This window comes from Neofelis nebulosa, chromosome 1 (genome assembly GCF_028018385.1).
Source record: "Neofelis nebulosa isolate mNeoNeb1 chromosome 1, mNeoNeb1.pri, whole genome shotgun sequence".
Classification (NCBI taxonomy): domain Eukaryota; kingdom Metazoa; phylum Chordata; class Mammalia; order Carnivora; family Felidae; genus Neofelis; species Neofelis nebulosa.
The window spans coordinates 37,563,457-37,586,153 of record NC_080782.1 but is presented as its reverse complement, the minus strand read 5'-3'; the positions used below and the strand labels follow the sequence as shown (position 1 = coordinate 37,586,153).

Sequence of the window (22,697 nt, the reverse complement as noted above, 5' to 3'; positions counted from 1 at the left end):
GCTCCCTCCGAGCCCTGCTAGAGCCGGGAGGGCGGAGGCAGGAAAGGCTGCGGCGCGGAGGTGGCCACTGCACAGCCGGACGCGCCTGCCGCGGCCAGCGTGCTGCATAATTGTTGGAGGACCGCGCGCAGCCCTGGATCGGCGGCGGGCGCGGCGAGAGCGTCTCAGGGGAGGAGGGCAGGGCGCCTGGGCCCCTCCCACTCTGCTTTTAGTCGCGCGCCCCGCCCCGGGGACTAGCTGCTGGCGCCGGGGTACCGGCGACTGTGCGGAGGGCCTTCGGCCACCGACGGCGGTGCGCGAGGACCGCGGCTGACCCGCCGGAGCCATGCGCTCCCCGTCCGGCCTGCTGGGGCCCCGGGGGCTGCTGCCGCTGGCCCTCTTGTGTCTCCTCGCCGCGGCGCGCGGGAGCTTGGCGGACGGCCAGCCCACAGGTGCGATGGCTGCAGGGCCGAGTTGGGGAGGAGGGTGCGCTGCAAGGGACGCGCGAGCCTCGGTCCCCGTGGGGAGAGGCGTTGGTGGGGAGAGGCGCGGGGATGCTGGAGACCGCGGGTGCGGAGCGGCGGCCCCCTCCGTCCTTTGGCCAGCTTGGGGGGTTGCCCAAGCTGGACGAGAGGACGGGGGCGGCTCGGGCTCCTCCGCTCCGGGGAGGGAATCTTGGAACCGAGAGCGCCCCGCGAGTCGGGGGCGTTGGTAGCAGGACGGGTCTGGGTGTTCCTGGGACGAGGGCGGCACGGTGTGGGGGTGCGGGCGGGAGCAAGGAACTCGCTCCGCTAAAGTGCCAGGATTTCTGAAAGCCACATTCCCCGAGGCCAACTCCCTTCGCTGGAATCGATAGTAGGTTTAAATATCACCTCCCTGCCTGGCTGGTGGGCTGGACTTGAGGATGTTTTTTAGAGCTGAGTTGAAATAACAACGTAACCACAACCGATCAACCAAAGCCCCCCGCTCATTGGGTAGTGTGTGTATCTTCTTTTAAGCACCCCGGTCTCTGAAAACGAAGGTTTTGCGGGTTTTGTTTTAATTGTTTCAGACACTTTGAAACAGGGATCTGTGTGCAAAACATTACCGAAACCAACACCAGATTTGGCATTGTAGTTTCACCTGTTTATAATCACTTGCCATGTTGAAAGTATTTCATCCAACCTACTTTCTAATGCAGGTTTCTGTGTTACAAATTGCAACGTGTTAGCACCTAATTAGGAGAATAGACTGCCTTTCAGGTTGACAGATACTGCCTATCACCAACTAAAATTAAGATAGTCTACACAAGATTTTCCACCTTTATGAGCTTACAGCATGTAGACTTTTTTGTAACATAAAGATGGAAAGATAATCAAAGGATAAGATTTTTCAGTTTTTTACATGTCCTTTAAAGGGTCTAGTTGTTAACTTGGACAAAGCATTATGGATTGCTTCAGTTCCTAAATTTCCTTGCCCTACTTCCTAGCCACGTACCTCTTTTTCATTCCTACTACTTATAAAGAGTGGTCAAAGACTCTTTACCCCCCCCCCCCCCCCACCGTGCCATTCCTGCCCATTCCTGATTCACTCCTGGTTCACCTGAGACTGTTGCAGCTCTGAGGCCCATTGCATTCTGGGTAAGTCCTATGGTTCTCCACGTGGTTGTATGTTAAAATTATCTGGGAGCTTTGCAAATACTGGCTCCTGCCCTCAAAACTTTTGATTCAGTTGGCCTGGGATTTAGGCTGGACATCAGGTATTTTGAAAGCTCCCGTGTGATTTAATCAAGAGATCCTAAGCTGGTTTTCAACCCACTGCTTTAAAATCGCGGTGGCCTAGAGAGTGCACCATTGGGTGAATATTTATATGCTGTTGGTAGCAGGGAGTCAGGTTTAAGTTGACATTCAGAGCAGACTTCTAAAGAGAAAATAGTAGGGAACAAATGAAAGTGGGTTAAATTAACAAAGTTATAAATAATTGGGATGGTGTATGTAGGTATGGCAATTGTCTGTGTATGTATATAGTGTCAGTCACCACCTCCACTTAGGTGAAAACTGTAGAATGATGTGCTGTATAAAAGGCATGAAGTTAGCATCTCATTTTAAGGCAGGATTAAAAATCGTGAAGCGACTTCATTTTATTTTATAGAATCTCTTTTGATCTCTGGGAGATTCAGTTTTCTGTTTGCTAAAGGCTATTGTGAAGTTTACTGGCTATTTTTTATGTAGGTACTTTGAATTACTTGGAAATAGGTATTCTATAAGCCTAAGAGTTTGGGCAAAATTTTAATAATAAACATGGTTATAATTTATCATGTTTACTATATAACAAGTGGGCCAGGTGTTACACTGTGCAGTATATAACCAACCCTATGGGTTAGCTTTTATTGTCCCTGACTTTCAGATGAGGACATTGGAATTTAGGGAGATTAAACAAATGCCCAAGTATATATAATTATTTAAGCAGTAGAATAGGAAATTAAGCATTGTTCAGTCTGACTCCAATGCCTGTTTTCTTTATTTTTTAATTTTTTAAAGTAAGCTCTAAGCCCAATGTGGGGCATAAATTGTGACCTTGAGATCAAGGGTTGCATGCTTTACCAACTGAGCCAGCCAGGAGCCCCCTCCAATATCTGTTTTCTTAAACACAATATTCACTCGTCTCTCTGAGATAACTGGGTATGTCTATGAAAGTTTGGAACCACTGACAGAACATGGTGTATGGATTTAAATGCTTGATTTCAGCTGAAGAGCATGCTAACACACTTTGAGTTCTAGAAAAAAGTTAGAGAAAGGGACTCACTTTAATTCTTTTAAGCTGTTTCAATTAAATAAGAAATGTAAAATCACTTTATTAAAGCAAATATTAGATAAATGGGAATATTTAAACATCATTAATATTTCTCTTATGTGGAATAAATTGAGGGGATGGGTCATGTGTATCTTTTTTTTTAATTTTTTTTTTTTTTACATGTATTTATTTTTGATACAGAGAGACAGAGCACAAGTGAGGGAGGAGCAGAGAGAGAAGGAGACACAGAATCCAAAGCAGGCTCCAGGCTCTGAGCTGTCAGCACAGAGCCCGACACGGGGCTTGAACCCACGAACTGTGAGATCATGACCTGAGGTAAAGTCAGACGCTTAACTGACTGAGCCACCCAGGTGCCCCGAGTCGTGTTTATCTTTTGAAAAATATGTTTGCAAGGGAAACATTTGAAGTGATCATTTTTAACTTCTGGGGGACATTGCTTATATACTTTCTTGATTAACCACCTTCCTAGAGATAGGAAGGGATCAAGAGATCTCTTGATAGGAAGAGGTAGGAAGAGAAAGGAAGAGCTCAACTACCTTTCTAGAGATACTCCCCATCCCACATATACAGCAACCACCTAGTAATAAATATTAATGTGCCTGACATTGTGTTAGTCTAGATCTAAGTAGAAAACTTCAGCAATATTTTTTAGCAGTTTTGAGTCATTTCCTTAAACTGTTTAAAGGAACAGATTAACTATAAGCTTATGTTTAATAGAGTTATATCTGATGCATCAAACTTTTGAGCCTAAATTATCACATTTAAAATTATATAAGCATTTGTTAAGAATTAGTTCTTGGCTCTTCCTCTTCCTGTTCTTTGGTCCCCACCTCTTGCTCCCATCTCGTCCTCTTCCTCCTAGGAATGGGTTCTATAGTCATTAGGTTGGGGAATGCGGGGAGGCAAGCTCCCTTATTAGAGGAAGCCAGAGGGTCCCAGGTCAGGGAATTAGAAAGTGGGCCAGGTCAGGATGGCATCCAGGTAGGGGAGCGGCCTCGTGTAGAGTGTTAGAGCCCGAGTACGTTGAGATGTGTCCTCCTGCAAAGGGGTGGCCTAGAGCCAGGTCTCAGAGCTGAACAGCGTGACGGGCTTCAAAGCAGGGGCAGCCGGACATTGTGCTGTCTGATCTTGATCAGGGGGGTGTAGGGAAAGGACACGGAAGAGCCAACAGTGCAAGATGTTGGAGCCCAAATGGGTGAGGAAGACATTTCTTTGGGGCCAGGAGTGGCTGTGGCAGTGGGAGATTAGTTACATACAAGAGGATTGAGCAAATAAGTAGAACGAGTAAGAAAAATAGGATGTAGGTTTTTCTCTTTCAGAGAAGGAAATAAAGAAAGAGGGGAAACTAGAATGAACCTTGCAGTGTTGGGTTGCAATTGACAGCATTAGCGTGAATTCATGACTTTAAATCTATTTGTCTTTTATGTGTGTGTCTATATAAACAGATGTACAGGTATAGATGTGTATATGTAAGTATACATGTAACGCATATACATCATATATATTTATATATGTATGTATGTTATACCTTTCACATATATTTATTTACAGTGTGTGTGTGTGTGTGTGTGTGTGTGTGTGTGTGTGAATATACACATGCATTAGCTCTGCCCACAGAGGTGGGGACCACTGATTTCTCAATTGTGATGACCATACTTAGCAGCCAAATCTTGACTCTATATATGATTCTTTACTAATGGGTAACTAGGACTTCCTGGAAAAATGACTTATTTTACAAAAAGGGAAGAGAAAGTATAAGATAAACCCTGAACTTCTTGTGCCAGAAAGCAATGAAGTACTCAAAGAATGATGGGCCGTGTCAAAAAGATACAAGAGCCAGAGAGTTCCCAGTGGACAAACCTGGGACAAATTGAGCATCAAAATGAATGATAATAATAATGGACTAGTATCCATTAGTATCCACTGGAGAATGCCCACTGAATAATATAGGTATTCATGAGTACATACTGATGTAAATTAATTAAATGAATCAATTGGAAGTTTGATGAGGCACAAAATATTACATAATTTTAAAGTAACTTCCCACAAAATTGGTGAAGTTGTATTAATGAAAAGGTAAAGAGAACAACTTTACAGTGGAGAAGGCTTTAATCAAATGATCAAAGTGAAAACCATCAGCAAAGAGAGGATTAAAAATTGTGAGCCATGTGATAGGATGCAATGAGAACACAACATCATCTCTATGACATATTTGCCAAAGAGGTCTACTCCAAATCTAATCATATTCAACATACCTATTCTGGAGCCATACTGGTCATAGAAGTCAAGAATGACTAATGCTGTTCCAGAGTGAAGGGGAACAGAGAGACGCGGCAGCTGAGAGCAACATGTAATTCCGAACTGCAACCTTTGGCTAAAAAACACATTTTAAGGACTTTTGTTGAAACTTCGATGAGATGTGGGATGAGATGGTAATAGCATAAATGTTAATTTCCCAATTTTAATGGCATTGTGGGATGGTGTGAGGGTTATGTCCTTTGTAAGGAATGTATAGTAACATTTCAGAGGGGAATAGGTCATCAGGTCATCAGCTTGTTCTCAGATGGTTCAGGGGAAAATTTTTCTGTGCTTGAAACTCTTCTCTTTGAGATCGTTTGAAAAGAAGGAAAAAGAATTTCAACTTTTGAGGCCTGGGTGACTCAGTTGGTTAAGCATCCGACTCTTGATTTCAGCTCAGGTCATGATCTCACAATTTGAGTTTGAGCCCTGAATTGGGCTGTTAGTGCAGAGCCTCCCTGGGATTCTCTCTATCTCCCTCTTGCTATCTCTACCCCTTCCCCATTCATTCTCTCTCTCTCTCTCTCTCTCTCTCTCCAAACAAACAAACAAACTTAAAGAAAAAAGAATTTCAACTCTTTCTGGGAAAGCTTTAGTCAACATAGACATTAAACCACAATGAGAGTTGAGAAACTGTCATTAGTTTATGTAATTAAGTATCATTTTTCAAAGGAGTTTTTGTCCTTAAACAGATTGTAAGTGTGGAGGCTGTTCATCCTACAGTGTATTCTTTTGAAATTACTTTTGTATCACTGGCCTCCATATTTCACAATATAATGTGAACCATAGAAATGAAAAACAAGACACACACAGTGACATAGAAGGAAAAACCCTCAGAGCACCTGGCTGGCTCAGTCGGTAGAGCACGTGACTCTTGATCTCAGAGTTGTAAGTTTGAGTCCTATGCTGGGTGTAGATTACTTAAAATAAAATCTTGAAAAGAAAAGAAAAAAACCTCACAATATTCTATGAAAATAATAACCCCCCTACTCCTGATAAGACATAGTCACTGTTCACATATAATATCTCAAATAATATATTGTTAGAAATAATAGATGTTATCTTTGAAAATGGTGTTTTTCCTTTAATCGGAAATAATGTTTTTCTGCAATTTTTAAAGCTGTGATTATATTGGGGCACCTGGGTGGCTTGGTCAGTTAGCATCTGACTTTGACTCAGGTCATGACCTCACGGTTTGTGGGTTTGAGCCCTGCATCAGGCTCTGTGCTGACAGCTCAGAGCCTGGAGCCTGCTTTGGATTCTTTGTCTCCCTCTCTCTATGCTCCTCCCCCACTCACACTCTGTCTTTCTCTGTCTCAAAATAAATAAACATTAAAAAAATTATTTTTAAACAGTTGTGATTATATTATTACTAATGTATCTTCACTCCAAAGATAGAATCTTTTTTTTTTCAATAGCCTTATAATTACATAGTTCTGACATCCTGAAAGGGAATTTAGATACGTCATTCGATTGATCTTGAAGCCCAAGTGCTTTCCTCATGCAGCCAAGAGGCTGGAGCTAGCTAATAGCTATAATAGATTTCCTGGTTTGTGTTTCAAAACTCCTTCCAGCCCTTAGTGCCTGTCTGTGAAAGGTCCTCAAAAGGCCCCTGGCAGGAGGGTGTGGCTGGCAAAAAAGGTGGCAAGAGATGTTCTTGCTTTAAAATATCTACACCTAAAGTGTATAGAACAGGACCTGAGGGCCACAGGGCCATTTGAAGATTACTAAAAATAATCACATTGAAGAATCAGAAGTAAGGAGGTACCTGTTTTGAAATCAAGGTTTCTCAACCTTGGCATTATGACTTTTGGGGCTTGATAATTCTCTATTGTGGGGGGCTGTCATTGTAGAATGCCCAGCAGCATCGCTGGCCTTTCCTATATCGTGAGTGAGTTGTGTCTCCAAAAAAGATAAGTTCAAGTCCTGGCTGTTGGTACCCATGAATGTGACCTCATTTGAGAGTAGGGTCTTTGTAGATGTAATCGAGTTAAAAGGAGGTCATAGGAGATTAAGATAGACCCTTAACCCAATGACTGTGGTCTTTGTGAAAGAAACGAGAGAGATTTGGTTACAGAGATAGACACACACAGAAGAAAGATGGCCCTGTGAAGACAGAGCCAGAGATTGGGCTGATGCAGCTATCAGCCAACGAATGCCAAGGCTGTTGGCAACCGCCAACAGCCAGGAAGAGGCAAGGATTCTTCTCTAAAGCCTGCACCTTGAAGGGGCAAAAGCCTGCACCTTGATTTCAGCCTTCTAGCCTCTAGAACTGCGAGAGGATAAACTTCTGTTGTGGTAAATTGCTACATTGTGGTAATTTGTGTGGCATTACTAGAAAACTACTGTAACCTATTAGATACAAGTGGTAACGGCCTCCATTTTGTGACCTCTGGAATGTAGGATGGCCTGTGGAGGCAAAGGTCAGCCCAAGCTGAGAACCACTGAACAGAATGTAAGTCTCATTAAAGAATAATCTAGTGGGTGACACATTCGACAAACCCATAGTCAAACCTTGGGGGTTTTATTTTTTAAGAGTTTTTTTGACCTAAGTTTCACTGTTAAAATATCTTAATGGCCATTTAGAGGTAGTTTGAAACAAGAGTTTTCACACTGCCTTTCAAAATATATTTTATTGCGAAAATCATATTTAAAAGAAACGAAAGGATCAATTTGTTTATATTTCAATGTGGCCTGGCCAAGTTTTAAAAACAGTTTTACAAGGCTCTGTAAAAGAGCACACTGTTCTTGCCATTAGGCTTTTTAATTGTTCTTCATCTTTTTGTTTGTTTGTTTGTTTTTGCTGGTCTAAAAATGGCCTTTTTGTCCAATGGTTCTCATTCTATGTAGAAAAAATATGAGTTCCCTGTTTGTTTTTTTATCTGTCCCTGACTTAGAAAGTCTGACTTGTAAATGTCCCCATCAGGAATTTATTTTTTGTCAAACCTTCTTTTCTCTTTTGACAGAAGAGAATCTTTTGGATTATGTGTCTGGGATCAATATAGTCTTATTCTCCTCTTCTTTCTACTATTGCTGTTACAGACAGGGGATATTCCTTGAATCCAGAAGTAAAATTCTAAAAGCACTGTTTATTAGAAATATTGGTAATTCGATATTTTAATGCTATAGTTTAGTCATATCATGGCTTAAAAGGCTTTTGCAATTTGGCATGGGATCTCATGGTTATATATAGCATTGCTTCCATGAGGAAATATATTCTGAGTTCCAAAACTCTGTTGTATAAATAGTATATATTATCCATTCCTAGGTTATAGTCTTTTTGTAATTGGGCTGCACATTTATAATGCTGTGAATCAGACAATGCTAAAATTAAGATTTATTAAAAATAATGTTAGTTATACATATTGATAGCAATCAACACATTATTTGGAGGAGAGAGAAAAAGAAAGAGAATGATATTTATCCTAATAATGGCTTTTACTTACACCTTTCTCTAAATGAAGTCCTTACAAGATTGTAAAATATAATAAAGAGATTGGGCGGGGGGGAGGGACTTAGAGAAAATGCTTATTCTTTAACAGAGGTACGGTTGAACTTATTTTCTGATACAGGTGAAAGCAAATATTAAGACCCAATGCAGTGTTCTAGTGTTACTTACCCTCTTCTTTAAAATTTTTTTTTTTTCAACGTTTATTTATTTTTGGGACAGAGAGAGACAGAGCATGAACGGGGGTGGGACAGAGAGAGAGGGAGACACAGAATCGGAAACAGGCTCCAGGCTCTGAGCCATCAGCCCAGAGCCTGACGCGGGGCTCGAACTCACGGACCGCGAGATCGTGACCTGGCTGAAGTCGGACGCCCAACCGACTGCGCCACCCAGGCGCCCCTACTTACCCTCTTCTTTATCTTCCCAATTTACTTCAGTTAAAATGGAGATCCCGAATTAAATATGTGAAAATGTTACCTTAATATTTTAAGTAGAAATTAGAACATGTTTATTTCATTTAAAAATGTTAATAGTATAAATTATAAACCCATCTAGCAATGTCTATTTTAAAATATAATATGTGAAAGATATTTAAGTAGAGACCATTTTGCTATCTTACATGAACCTAATAATACTTGAAAATTTGGATGTTATTCAGTTCTTTGGTGCAACACCCTCATGTCCCATCGCCCCTGCAGAGGGAGAAAAAAATCTTTAATCCTTAGAAAAACTATTAGATGTGGGGTGCCTAGGTGGCTCGGTTGGTTGAGCATCCGACTTCGGCTCAGGTCATGATCTCGTGGTCCGTGAGTTCAAGCCCCGTGTCGGGCTCTGTGCTGACAGCTCAGAGCCTGGAGCCTGTTTCAGATTCTGTGTCTCCCTCTCTCTCTGCCCACCCCTACTTGTGCTCTGTTTCTGTCTTGCAAAAATGAATAAACATTAAAAAATTTAAAAAAAAGAAAAAACTATTAGATGTTACTCTTTCATGTGGCATTTTGGCCACTACCTATAAAAGAATGTCGAGTGGAAAAATCTCCAGCAATGGTTAAGAAAGGGGTGAGCAGGATACATTGAGGAATGTATGCTATGATCTTGGTACCGTCACTCAATATTATACAACTTTTCTGATCCCTCCTGTTTCCTCCATGAAATGAAACCCCAGGTAACAAGTCAGAGGCAGCACTTGGGTTAGGATACAAAATTCCTGCCTCTCCTTTTGAATTTCTTTCTGCAACTCAGCCTAATCCTTTTGGAAAAGTATTCAAACCAATCTGCCTGACTCTCCTGCCAATTTCCTTTAAACATCAACCTCAGCTGAATCAGCCTCCTGCCAGTGTCCTCCTACTGAAAGCAGTAAGGTTTACATTCCCACTTTTTTGATTAAAAACAAAGGACTTCTGGGGCGCCTGGGTGGCGCAGTCGGTTAAGCGTCCGACTTCAGCCAGGTCACGATCTCGCGGTCCGTGAGTTCGAGCCCCACGTCAGGCTCTGGGCTGATGGCTCGGAGCCTGGAGCCTGTTTCCGATTCTGTGTCTCCCTCTCTCTCTGCCCCTCCCCCGTTCATGCTCTGTCTCTCTCTGTCCCAAAAATAAATTAAAAACGTTGAAAAAAAAATTAAAAAAACAAAACCAAAAAAAAAACAAAGGACTTCTCACTGTTACTATTCTCACACCTTCCGGAGACTTGCCCTGCTTTTTCCACTCAAGAGGTTTGTGTACCTTGCCTCTTAAAGGGACTGTTCCCAAGGCAAAACATCACAAGAGTTACACATTTCCTTTTGCACTTGGGCTTGTTCAGTGGAACCTGGAGCCTGATCAAGATAAATGAATGCTTTAGAAGGGATATAAAGTTAGGATACAGGTGGCGGCTGGTTTACCGATGTCTGTATTTTTAATATATGGACTGGCCGTGGGAAGTGGTTACAACAGTTAGCACATTCTGGAGTTACCCAAACTTCCCTGCTCTTGAAGCTTGGTTTTTCTTTTTCCTCCTATTCCTTCAGCTTCTGTAAGCTTGGATTTTGCCCATGCCACACCTAGACCTCTTTTCTCTTCTTGCTCGAATACTGGTGGGCTCTTCCATCCAGGTCCTGATAGCGAGAAATGCAAAATGACCCCAGCCTCCAAGCCCATCTCCTTGGCGTTATCTCCACCTCTGTTCCATCACCAGAGTCCCTCAGAGATGGAAACCTGGCTTCGTACTCTGCAGCTCACACGCCAATTTGGGAAATACACAAGCCAGTTATAGTCAATACAGCCAGTGGGTGGCACTCTGAAATTTTAATGACTCTCAGTCACATTGTGGGCTTAATCAATATTAATATGACCCATGTCACCCTGGAGGGACCAAGTTTACTCAGCCTCATTGCCCTTACCAGCATCAAGCATGTATCAGGGGCTCTACATATTTACTTATTTAAGTGAAATAAGAATTAGAAATAAAACACTTTTTTCAGCTTATGTCACTTTCTTATTGCTGTTGGTGGTACGAATACTACTACCAATAATAAATGGTATGGTCTAATAAATATCAGATATTAGACCATCTCATATCGTTTATTAGTATTATTAGCGATATTATTTTCAAAGGATTATAGGCTTTTTTAGGGGTAAAGAATGCGGTGGGAACCCTCACAATTGTATTCAGCTCTGCAGCAGGCTAGGCCAAGAAAAGAGAACTCCCAAGCAAGGAAGCAAAGATATCCAAGTTGATGTTTTGCAAGTTTCACAGAACAGATGATCTAGAACAGCTCATTCCTTCCCATCCGCACCCTCCTGGCTTCCGATCCACAAGTCAATCCCATCCGCCTTCATCTTCCTGAGATATTTCCTCTTAAATACAACCTCTAAGTGAGCTATGCTCAAGAATGGAAAAAACAACATTTTTTTTTATCAGAAGAATGATGATAAGTGCCTTTTGGCCGTTAGTGTGTGTGTATGTGTGTGTGTGTGTGTGTGTGCGCGTGAGAGAGAGAGAGAGAGAGAGAGAGGGAAAGAGAGAGGAGGGGAGACACACACAGAGAAAATGAGAGAGAGAGAGAATATAAATGAATGAATATTAGATGTGGGTGGAAGAAATGTTTTGTATTCCTGATAGCCCAGTGAGAAACTCAGGGCATATTTTCCGTTATAATCATTGTCAGAGCGTGGTATGATTTACATATTAATTTCATTAAAGGATTAAGGAGGAAGTGCATTCTACCTTCCAAAGCTGCGTTGAAGTGATCAAGCCTTTGGAATACAGCTTATTGGAGAGCAAGGTTCTGCTATGTAGATTTTTTAGTAGGCAGTATTGTAAAAGCTATGTATAAGCTGAACCAACAAAGGTGATCACTAATTTTGATAATATTTTTCATGCACATGAGAAAAGAACTGGAAATCTAATCTTGCACTAGGAGTAAGTTTCTGAGCAGAGTATTAAGAAAGTGAAATAAAAAGAGGCTCAGGTTTAATTTAAATTGAATGAGATGATGAAAGAATGCAGCCAAGACTACACTCATAAATAAGCCTTTTCCCCTTTTTTGACTTACTTGATAGAGTTGGGGTGGTTTTCATGGGAGGTAAGTTCAGGTGCCTTGAGGTCAAAGAAACCGTAGCCAGAATACACTCTCCAGACGAGTGGGCCAGGTGGAAATGGAAATTTTCTTCTTCAATAAAGGTTTTCAAAAGATGAAGTGACAGAGGAAAACCAAAAGTCACTTTGGTAGAGGGCGGCTGGGTCTGTCACTGGAAGACAAACAGAAACCTTCACTGTGTGTTCATTGTATCTTCTCTGTCCTCTTTTAATGCCCCTTTATTATGGTCTCTCTGTCTTTGTTTACTCATTTTCTTTCTGCCTCTTCATGTCTGTCTTTTCTACCACTCTTATCTAATTCCTCAATGTCTTCATTTATGTTTTATAAAGAAACTACAAATGGTAGGATAAGACAATGAATTTTTTTAAAGCTACTTGATATAAATCAGTAGGTATTTTTCAGTAAAAAAAAAAAAGAACATAGAAAAAGTTGGAAATTTGGTCACATTTGATAGCTCCATATATTTCTGAATCTCTGGGAGCATAGGAGACCTAGTTCATTGGAGCTTCCTGAAACATTTTTCATTCAATAGTATACAATATAACATTTTAGCTGTTACATACTAGCTTGTATGTATGATAATACATAGCTTGATAATACTATGTAACCACCTGTTCTTTTTCTTACAGTTTCACCTTTGACAAGTCTACCCACTGAAGAAGAAAGGATAACAAAGTATTCTAACCTTTCCTTGGAGAGTCATAACATACCACCCACAGGTAAATGTATCTTATTTCAAATAATACAGTGCCCCCCCAAAGTTTTTGTGTTTGATTAAGTGACTGCAGTTTGCTTCATGAGGTATTAATCCCTGCTCATGGTCTGATGGGAGAAACACACCAGTACCTCATCCAATTAGAAGGGAGCATGTAGGAGTCTAAGGCAAAGAGGGCAATGTGCTTGGTGTGCAGGGAGGGGGCAGCTGGTCAGACGTGGGAAGGTTAAGGAAGCCTCTCTAGAAGAGGGACGCCAGAGAAGAAGGGAAGGTTCATTTTGATTGGCAGACGCTCTTACGTTTTCATCCATTCTTGCTGGTACGTCCATTCAAATCTCTCTGCATTGAGGAGGTCCTGGGAGACCTTTAGGCAGGGAAATGAAAGATGCTGTCAAATGAGTCAATGACAGTGCTGTGGAAAAATAAGTATTGTTTCATCTTGATAATACTATGTAACCACCTGTTCTTTTTCTTACAGTTTCACCTTTGACAAGTGTACCCATTGAAGAAGAAAGGATAACAAAGTATTCTAACCTTTCCTTGGAGAGTCATAACATACCACCCACAGGTAAATGTATCTCATTTCAAATAATACAGTGCCCCCCCAAAGTTTTTGTGTTTGATTAAGTGACTGCAGTTTGCTTCATGAGGTATTAATCCCTGCTCATGGTCTGATGGGAGAAACACACCAGTACCTCATCCACTTAGAAGGGAGCATGTAGGAGTCTAAGGCAAAGAGGGCAATGTGCTTGGTGTGCAGGGAGGGGGCAGCTGGTCAGACGTGGGAAGGTTAAGGAAGCCTCTCTAGAAAAGGGACGCCAGAGAGGAAGGGAAGGTTCATTTTGATTGGCAGATGCTCTTATGTTTTCATCAATTCTTGCTGGTACGTCCATTCAAATCTCTCTGCATTGAGGAGGTCCTGGGAGACCTTTAGGCAGGGAAATGAAAGATGCTGTCAAATGAGTCAATGACAGTGCTGTGGAAAAATAAGTATTGTTTCATCTTGATAATACTATGTAACCACCTGTTCTTTTTCTTACAGTTTCACCTTTGACAAGTGTACCCATTGAAGAAGAAAGGATAACAAAGTATTCTAACCTTTCCTTGGAGAGTCATAACATACCACCCACAGGTAAATGTATCTCATTTCAAATAATACAGTGCCCCCCCCAAAGTTTTTGTGTTTGATTAAGTGACTGCAGTTTGCTTCATGAGGTATTAATCCCTGCTCATGGTCTGATGGGAGAAACACACCAGTACCTCATCCAATTAGAAGGAAGCATGTAGGAGTCTAAGGCAAAGAGGGCAATGTGCTTGGTGTGCAGGGAGGGGGCAGCTGGTCAGACGTGGGAAGGTTAAGGAAGCCTCTCTAGAAGAGGGACGCCAGAGAAGAAGGGAAGGTTCATTTTGATTGGCAGACGCTCTTACGTTTTCATCCATTCTTGCTGGTACGTCCATTCAAATCTCTCTGCATTGAGGAGGTCCTGGGAGACCTTTAGGCAGGGAAATGAAAGATGCTGTCAAATGAGTCAATGACAGTCCTGTGGAAAAATAAGTAAAATATTGTTTCATCTTGATAATAATATGTAGTCACCTGATCTTTTTCTTACAGCTTCACCTTTGACAAGTCTACCCATCCGAGGAGAAATGATGACAAAGTATTCTAACCTTTCCTTGGAGAGTCATAACATATCACTGACCGGTAAATGTACCACATTTCAAATAATACAGTGGCCCCCCCCCAAAGTTTTTGTGTTTGATTAAGTGACTGCAGTTTGCTTCATGAGGTATTAATCCCTGCTCATGGTCTGATGGGAGAAACACACCAGTACCTCATCCACTTAGAAGGGAGCATGTAGGAGTCTAAGGCAAAGAGGGCAATGTGCTTGGTGTGCAAGGAGGGGGCAGCTGGTCAGACGTGGGAAGGTTAAGGAAGCCTCTCTAGAAAAGGGACGCCAGAGAAGAAGGGAAGGTTCATTTTGATTGGCAGATGCTCTTATGTTTTCATCCATTCTTGCTGGTACGTCCATTCAAATCTCTCTGCATTGAGGAGGTCCTGGGAGACCTTTAGGCAGGGAAATGAAAGATGCTACTAAATGAGTCAATGACAGTGCTGTGGAAAAATAAGTAAAGTATTCTGTGCTGAAACTCAGCTCTGCTTTCGTTTTCACAGTTTTAGATTCCAGTATTTCAAAAGTAATCTCAGATTTTTTTAAATGAGTAAGAGTAGTTGTCTGTTTTAGTAACAATGTTAAAACTATAACTAGAATTTAAAATACTGTAAACCCATTTATTGGGTCAATAGCATGTTTTATCCAATACCTGTCCAGTCTTTAACTGTCCTTTTGTCTTAAGAACTTTTTCTCTTTTTCTCATACAAACAGTATGCTTCCCACATCTCCCCTCTGATACCAAAGGAATGTTTGCACTGACCTTTTTTTGGAGACCATTTCTTATGACTTTGTACAACTGTTTGTTCTCAGTCTCTATTCCAGTATTTGGAATTATCCTTAATTGTAAAACGTAATTGTATCTTGTGTTGTTACCTAATTTTTTACTTTTTGCATGTTCTACTTGTTGATTTTCTTCGTCAGATGAAATGTTTCTTCCAGACAGACCCATATGAGAACCTAAGCTTGCAAATCCTTTGACAAGCCAGGTGATGTTGGCAACATCATGCCCCTCACTTACCCAGTAAGGACCCTGAGAAAAAAAGGGTCAGTGTCCGGGAAGAGAGAAAAAAGTGGACTTTTCAGTTGGTATTGGGCTGGTTATTTACTTACTTAACCCGTTTGGAGGGTTTAACTCCTAACTACTCTTTTATTCTAACTCTTCTATTAAAACCAGTATTCCTGCCATTGGGAAGAGACCAAGCATTCACAGTGGTCTGTTAGTTATCATCTGCCTTGGCTTGATCAAGCTTTAGTCAGGCTTTTTCTTCCTCCCAGGCCCCTGAACTTTGGTTTGCCCCAAGTCTGAGCAAGCACGAGGCCTGAGCACAGCCCGATCATGCTGCCTCCATCCACCAGTTTGTTCTGTTTCCCCTCAAAAGTGCCCACTGACCTGCCCCCCCCACCCCCCCACCTCCACCCCACACCCCTCCTTCCTGTAAAAGGAAAGTGTTTTCTGTTTGGTTCTGAGATACTTGCAGACAGATCCAAAGTCTGGAGCATCTTCCTTACCGCAATAGACTCTTTGAATAAAATCTCTCCTTAGGTAAATCTGGATTCATTTTTATTCGACAAAAGAAAAGATTTGACGTTGATTTTGAAACAGTGGACTTTTGAGCTGGTTGCGTCTTCATGTAGGTTGTTCTCATGGTTCCTGCCCATCGAAATGCTTGGTGTTAGGGACCGCCTTTACTGAAATACAGAAGTTAAGTCTGAAGATGTGTTCAAGGTCATTAGGAACCACGGGCTTTCTTCTTATTGCTGTCACTAGGATTTTTAATCCACTTTATGAGTGGAATGTTTTCATACTGTGATATTGTATGCTTGAACTGCACTTACATTTCTGGGTTGTCCTTATTATTTTCTCTTTCCCTCAGGCCCTTTTAGAAATGGATCTCTCTGTTAGGAGATAAAATGTTTCTTGTAGAGAGATTCAAATATAATACATTAGTTGCACATTTTGGACCATCGTGACGACACTGGCCCAGCTCCTAGCATGCTTACTTACCAAAGATGCTAGAGGCTGGGGAAACACAGGATCCTGTGCCTGGAAGAATGGAAAACATGACCTTTGATTCATGGAAGCCTGACCATTTACTTATTTATGTTTTTAAAATGCTGCTAATTATTTACTTAACAGGCACATGGGATTGATTGACTACAGACAATGTATATATTTCTAAATATAATGTAGTTCAGTCCTCATAACAACTCTGTGCAGTGGGTACTATTACTATCTGCAATTTGCAGATGAGGAAAAGGAGGCACAATGAAATCAAGTGAATTGACCGAGGTCCCAGATGAGAAGTTGAAGCGTGGTTTTGAATCCAGGAAGTGTGCTGCCGGGGGCTATGCTATTAATCAGTATATATGCTGTCTTTCTTAATGCCCAATTATCCATTTCCCTCAACAGTATTATTAAAACAATTATACCTATTTTAAGGAAACTTACATTATTTTTGAAAATATATAAAGTTTCAAAAACAATGAAAACAAATATTTTAATTACCTTATTCTTAAGTACATTTGTTATAGAAATTACATTTGTGGAGATAATGAATACATTGTGAAAGTATAACTGACTAAGAATAAGAGGTTTTCTTTTTTTCCCCCTTTCCCCCCTTTTCTAATATCATTGGGCTTTTAAAACTGCTCTTTTGATAATGGACTTTTTTTTTTTTTTACATCACTAATTTTTCCATTGTCAGTGTTTGAAATTCATTGTTTGTGTTACAGCAGTTAGAGTGTTTTCTTTATTGTTACTTTATTCTTTTTTCTTTCCCTCTGCATATTATAGTGTTTGGTGTCTCAATCAATGTGTTATAGTTTAACTAAAGAGGTTAAAATCAAAACATCAGCGGGCAGTTTTCTTGACCACCCTGGTAATGTTGGGGTAGGCTCTCCCTGATGACAAATTTTATTTGCCATGTTGAAATGTTAGCAGCTGGCCTGGCAAGGTCCTGGTGAAACGGGGAGTCAGACAAAGCAGTCACTAATGGAATAGATATTTAAATTAAGGTATGGAGTGAAATTTGAGAAGAGTCGTTAAGGTTGGGAAAGGAAGGTAGCCGTGTTGCCTAGAGCTAGAGTCAAGAAGTCAGGGTTAGGACCTCTCAGACTCTAACCTGGTCCATGAGATTGAGAAAAAGGATTCAGGAAGAGAGGAAAAGAAATGGACTTTTTAGTCAAAAAAGAAAAAGAATAATGAGCCCCTTATATTTGGCTGCTCAGACCCCTTGTGGCAGAGAAGACCTTAGAATGATTCCGAGGAGGTTCAAAGGGGTGTGATGTTTCTCAGGGCCAGACTCTCAGTCATCACACCTTCTGCAGACGCTGCTGATGTACAGAGAAAAACGAAGTGAATATTAACATTCAGAGTGACAGAAAGATATGGAAGAGGGAGCCACCGTAGTGATATAAGTGGCAGTAGCTGCACGCATTCACCATGGTTTCTCATTAGCAGAAGTACTGACCTTTTAAATGGGATCATTCTTTGCTGTAGGGGCAGTGGGGCTACTGGGGGGCACTGGAGGATGTTTGGTAGCATCCCTGGCCTCTACCTACTAGATTTGAGTAGCACTCACCAAGTCGTGGCAACCGAAAAGCTCTCCACACAGTGCCACCCACATGTTCCCTGGGGAGGCAAAATCTACCCAGTTGAGAACCACTGCTCTATACCTAAAGAACAGCTGTGTAACTGTGCCCCACCCCGTCAACATGAGAAGACAAATAATTTAATAATCACGTGCTTGTTAACATTGGGTGAAGAATCTAATGAAAAAGTTAGATGATGGTGGTAAGGAGCAGGGACGGGACATCCTAGCATAAGTGGGACAGGGAACCTGATAGGATATAGTCCCATCTCTTCCCTTGTCTGCTGCTTACATTCAGATCTTCCTAGTCTTTCAGAATTAAGTCAAAAGCTACATCTTCAATAAAGCACATATAGAGAAGTAGTTTCTGTTTCTCTGATATGTATTTAGCATTTTAGTTTTTTTTTTTTAATGTTTATTTATTTTTGACAGAAAGAGACAGAGTGTGAGCGGTAGAGGGGCAGAAAGAGAGGAAGACACAGAATCAGAAGCAGGCTCCTGATAGCACAGAGCCTGACGTGGGACTCAAACTCATGAAACGAGAGATAGTGACCTGAGCTGAAGTCGAATGCTTAACTGACTAAGCCACCCAGGCACCCTTGTATTTAGCACTTTAAATTAATTTTTAATTACATAAGTAAAAGTGAGTTGATTTTCAAAAATATTGAAACATTTTGGGGCACCTGGGTGGCTCATTTGGTTGAGTGTCCGACTTTGGCTTAGGTCATGATCTCCCGGTTTGTGGGTTCAGGCCCTGCGTCAGGCTCTGTGTTGACAGCTCAGAGCCTGGAGCCTGTTTTGGCTTCTGTGCCTCCCTCAGACCCTGCCCCTCCCATACTCATGCTCTGTCTCTCTCTGCCTCTCAATAATAAATAAACATTAAAAAAAATATTGTAACCTTTTATTTCCAGCAATATACTAAATTAGGGAATCTGAAAATCCTCCTACCATATCTAGAAAATTTAAAATATCTCAAACATTCTTTTAAGTATTTAGTTAAGTACACAAAAAGTAAAAACAATATCTGCCAGCCAAAACTGATGACCAGGCATCAAGTTTGTGAACGGATGTGTTGGTTTTCTTTGTGTTTGTCAACAAGGTATTTGAGTTCCAAGAGCCACAGATCTGAGAATAAGGCCTTGAATCTAAGCAAGGAGGGGAGTTCGAACTGAAAATCCCCAGAAAGCCGATCCTTCCAGAAAGGTGGAACTGAAAACCGCCAGAAGGCTATAAATACAGTGAAAAGAGGTTTGGCCTAGGAAGTGAGAAGGGGTGGGGAATAGTGGGTTAGCACCAGGCCATGATTTTAGCCTTGGTTTAGCCTTGTTCTGCATCAAAAACAAAGACCCTGAGTACTCAAAGTCAAGGGCCTGCCCTCAATGAGATTTAGAGTGCACATTTACATTACTTGGATTATACAGGAGCCTGCAAGCTGAAAAATAACACAAACATGACCCTGGCAGGTATTAATTCTGCAGAGAAGCAAATGAAAAAACTTTATGGAAGGACACATCGCCTGCTCTGGCTGTGGAATCTCTACTGAGGACTTACAAGTCAGAAATACAAAATACAGTGGAGTAGTCCCCAAGACTGAGAGTCCACTGAGGAACAGCAGGATTAGATTGTCTAGAGTTGTTATATCATAGAAATAGTAGGTAGAGGTATAGAAGAAGAAATATTAAAACATGAGAAAATATTACACTATCAAAAAAAAAAAAGAAAGACAAAGCATGTTTGAAAAATAGCCAAATAGAATTTCTGGTGTTGAAAACAACTTGTCAGAGGAAGTCAAAGCCCTTTTGCACAACCCCTGCTTCTGTCTCAAGTCTCTCCTCTCCAGGAGTAACCTCTGTTCAATGAGTGTGTGTGTGTGTGTATGTGTGTGTGTGTGTGTGTGTGTGTGTGTATTCATAGAAACTATAGAGTACTGTGTGCATTGTTTTGTATTCTTTAAAATTAGTGTTTTAAACCCAAATGTATTGTTCTGCATATTGCTTTCTGTTATCATTCAGTATTAATTCTTGGAGATCTAGCCATATTACATGGGCATAGCTTGTTTCTTTTACTTGTGCACACAGTATAAATATACCAGCCTTCTTAGACATTTTCCTCTCAATGTACCCCAGTTTGTTGAACTTTTATTCTATTGTAAACCGTTCAATAATGAACACTTCTTTCTACATCTCTCTCTCTGGGCATGACTGCATGTGCTCCTCTAGGGATAATACCACATAATAGAGTTGCTGAATCAGAAATTATGTGCATTTTAATTTTAATACAGACTTGCAATTTGCCCTCTAAAGTGACAGTTTACCTCTCCCTTAGTCCCATATTTGACTATAATTCTCCCTCGATCCTCACCAGCACTTGATATTATTAAACTCTTTGGTTTTTGGCAGCATGAGCACTAAAAGCTGTATCACTTTTGTTTTAATTTGCATTTTGGAGTTGGACCTACTTATATATATATGTATATGTGTGTTTGTTAACATCCTGTATCCATTTATCTATTGGGTTTATATATTTTTAAATTGATGTCTGGAAGACAGCTATAAATTTTAAGTACTGATTTGTACTTTTTACTGAAATTACAAATACTGTCTCCCAGTTGTCTTTAAACATTTGCATGGTGTTTTTTATTGTGAGGAAGTTTCACTGTTTTTGTTTTCTCCTATCATTTTTATAGAAGTATTTTCATAGGAGTTTTTCACCTTTCAGTTTTCAATCCATTTGAAATGTACTTTTATTTACTGTGTGTGATAGGGCACTAACTTTATTAAATTATTTTTATGTAGATAGCCATTGTCTCAACACTCAGTATTGAATAGTTTTCCTTCTTCCTTTAGCTTTGAAACATCACCCTAATCATATTCCAAATTCCCATGTGCTACTCTGTTCCTTTATTGTTTCAGTGTGTTTCGGACATTTTATAGAGTTGGGCACAGTAAGAAATGAATTTACCTTATAACCTGATTCACCACCCATGCACACGCAGCACACACACATGCACACACACACTAAACAAAATGTTCATTAAGCTATGCCCACACCTAATAGTTGTGTTACACTGATAATTTCTCTTCTCTTCTAATTCATTAAAAAACAAATCTCGTGGTAACTGTTATCTTGACTTCTTGACCACTAATAGTTTCCAAGTTGCAATCCAGAAATTTTATTCCATTAATTTCTTGGTGTTTTCTGGCATCATGAATACATTAATATTAATTTTGTGAAACATTATGATACATCTTTATATCTTTGTTCTTTTCTTTTTAATAGGTTTTCTAATGTCCTGCATTTTTACTCTTTGATGTAGATTTTTTTGGAATCAAATTCCACAACAAATACTGCTTGGTTTTTGACTGATTTTTCACTGAATCTGTAGAATAATTTGGAGGGGAATGAATGATTTTCTGATATTATATTATCACCTGTGATTTAAATCTCATTCGACTTAGAATATCTATTACAATTAATTTTTTTCCTTTTTAAAATATATTAAAAAATATACCCTATGACCCAGCAATTGCACTACTACATATTTATCCAAGGGATACAGATGTGCTGTTTCTAAGGGACACATGCACCCCCATGTTTATAGCAGCACTATCGACAATAGCCAAAGTATGGAAAGAGCCCAAATGGCCATCGATGGATGAATGGATAAAGAAGATGTGGTATATATACACAATGGATTATTACTTGGCAATAAAAAACAATGAAATCTTGCCATTTGCAACTATGTGGATGGAACTAGAGGGTATTATGCTAAGTGAAATTAGTCAGAGAAAGACAAAAATCATATGACTTCACTCATACGAGGACTTTAAGAGACAAAACAGATGAACATAAGGGAAGGGAAACAAAAATTATATAAAAACAGGGAGTGGGACAAAACATAAGAAACTCATAAATATGGAAAACAAACAGGGTTATTGTAGGGGGTGGGGGGGGGATGGGCTAAATGGGTAAGGGGCACTAAGGAATCTACTGAAATCATTGTTGCACTATATGCTGACTAATTTGGATGCAAATTTAAAAAAAAAGAAAAAGAAAAAAGAAAAAAAAGAAAAATAAGAAAATAAAAATTGTATGTATTTAGGGTGTGCAGCATACTGATTTGTTATACATATATAGTGAAATGTTGCTATAGTCAATGAATTAACATAGCATCTCACAAAGTTGGTTTTTTTGTATGATGGGCACACCTGGAATTTACTGTCTTAGCATATTTGCAGTGTTCAGTACGGTGTTATTAAGTGTAGTCTTTATGCTGTACATTAATTAGCTCTCTAGTCTTACCCTGCAGAATTGCAGCTTTGTACCTTTTGACCAGCATCTCCTCATTTCCCCCACTCCTCCAATCCCTGGTAACCATCCTTCTACTCCCTCTGCTTCTACAAGTTCAGCTTTTTTCTTTCTATTTTTAGGTTCCACACAAAAGTGAAACTATACAGTATTTGTCTCTTCCTGTCTGGCTTATTTCACTTAGCATAATGTCCTCCAGGTTCATCCTCGTTATCGTCAAAGGCAGAGTTTCCTTCTTTCTCACAGCTGAATAATGTTCCATCCTTTTTATCCATCCTTCTTTCTATGGGCACTTGGGTTGTTTCCACATCTTCGCTCT

General features: G+C 40.4%; 1 protein-coding gene across 3 annotated transcripts in view; it reads left to right on the top strand.

Annotated features, from left to right (window-relative positions):
* The first annotated feature begins 219 nt into the window (after window positions 1–219).
* Window positions 220–22,697, top strand: part of EMB (embigin) — a 46,908-nt gene continuing 24,430 nt past the window's right edge. Inside the window, exons 1-5 of one of the 3 annotated variants that reach the window (XM_058719355.1) lie at window positions 220–431; window positions 12,722–12,811; window positions 13,286–13,375; window positions 13,850–13,939; window positions 14,420–14,509. In XM_058719355.1, coding sequence (XP_058575338.1) covers window positions 326–431; window positions 12,722–12,811; window positions 13,286–13,375; window positions 13,850–13,939; window positions 14,420–14,509 — 466 coding nt within the window. In that variant the 5' untranslated portion in view covers window positions 220–325. The remainder of the gene's footprint in view (window positions 432–12,721; window positions 12,812–13,285; window positions 13,376–13,849; window positions 13,940–14,419; window positions 14,510–22,697) is intronic. The other 2 variants (XM_058719362.1, XM_058719372.1) reach the window with 2 other exon arrangements.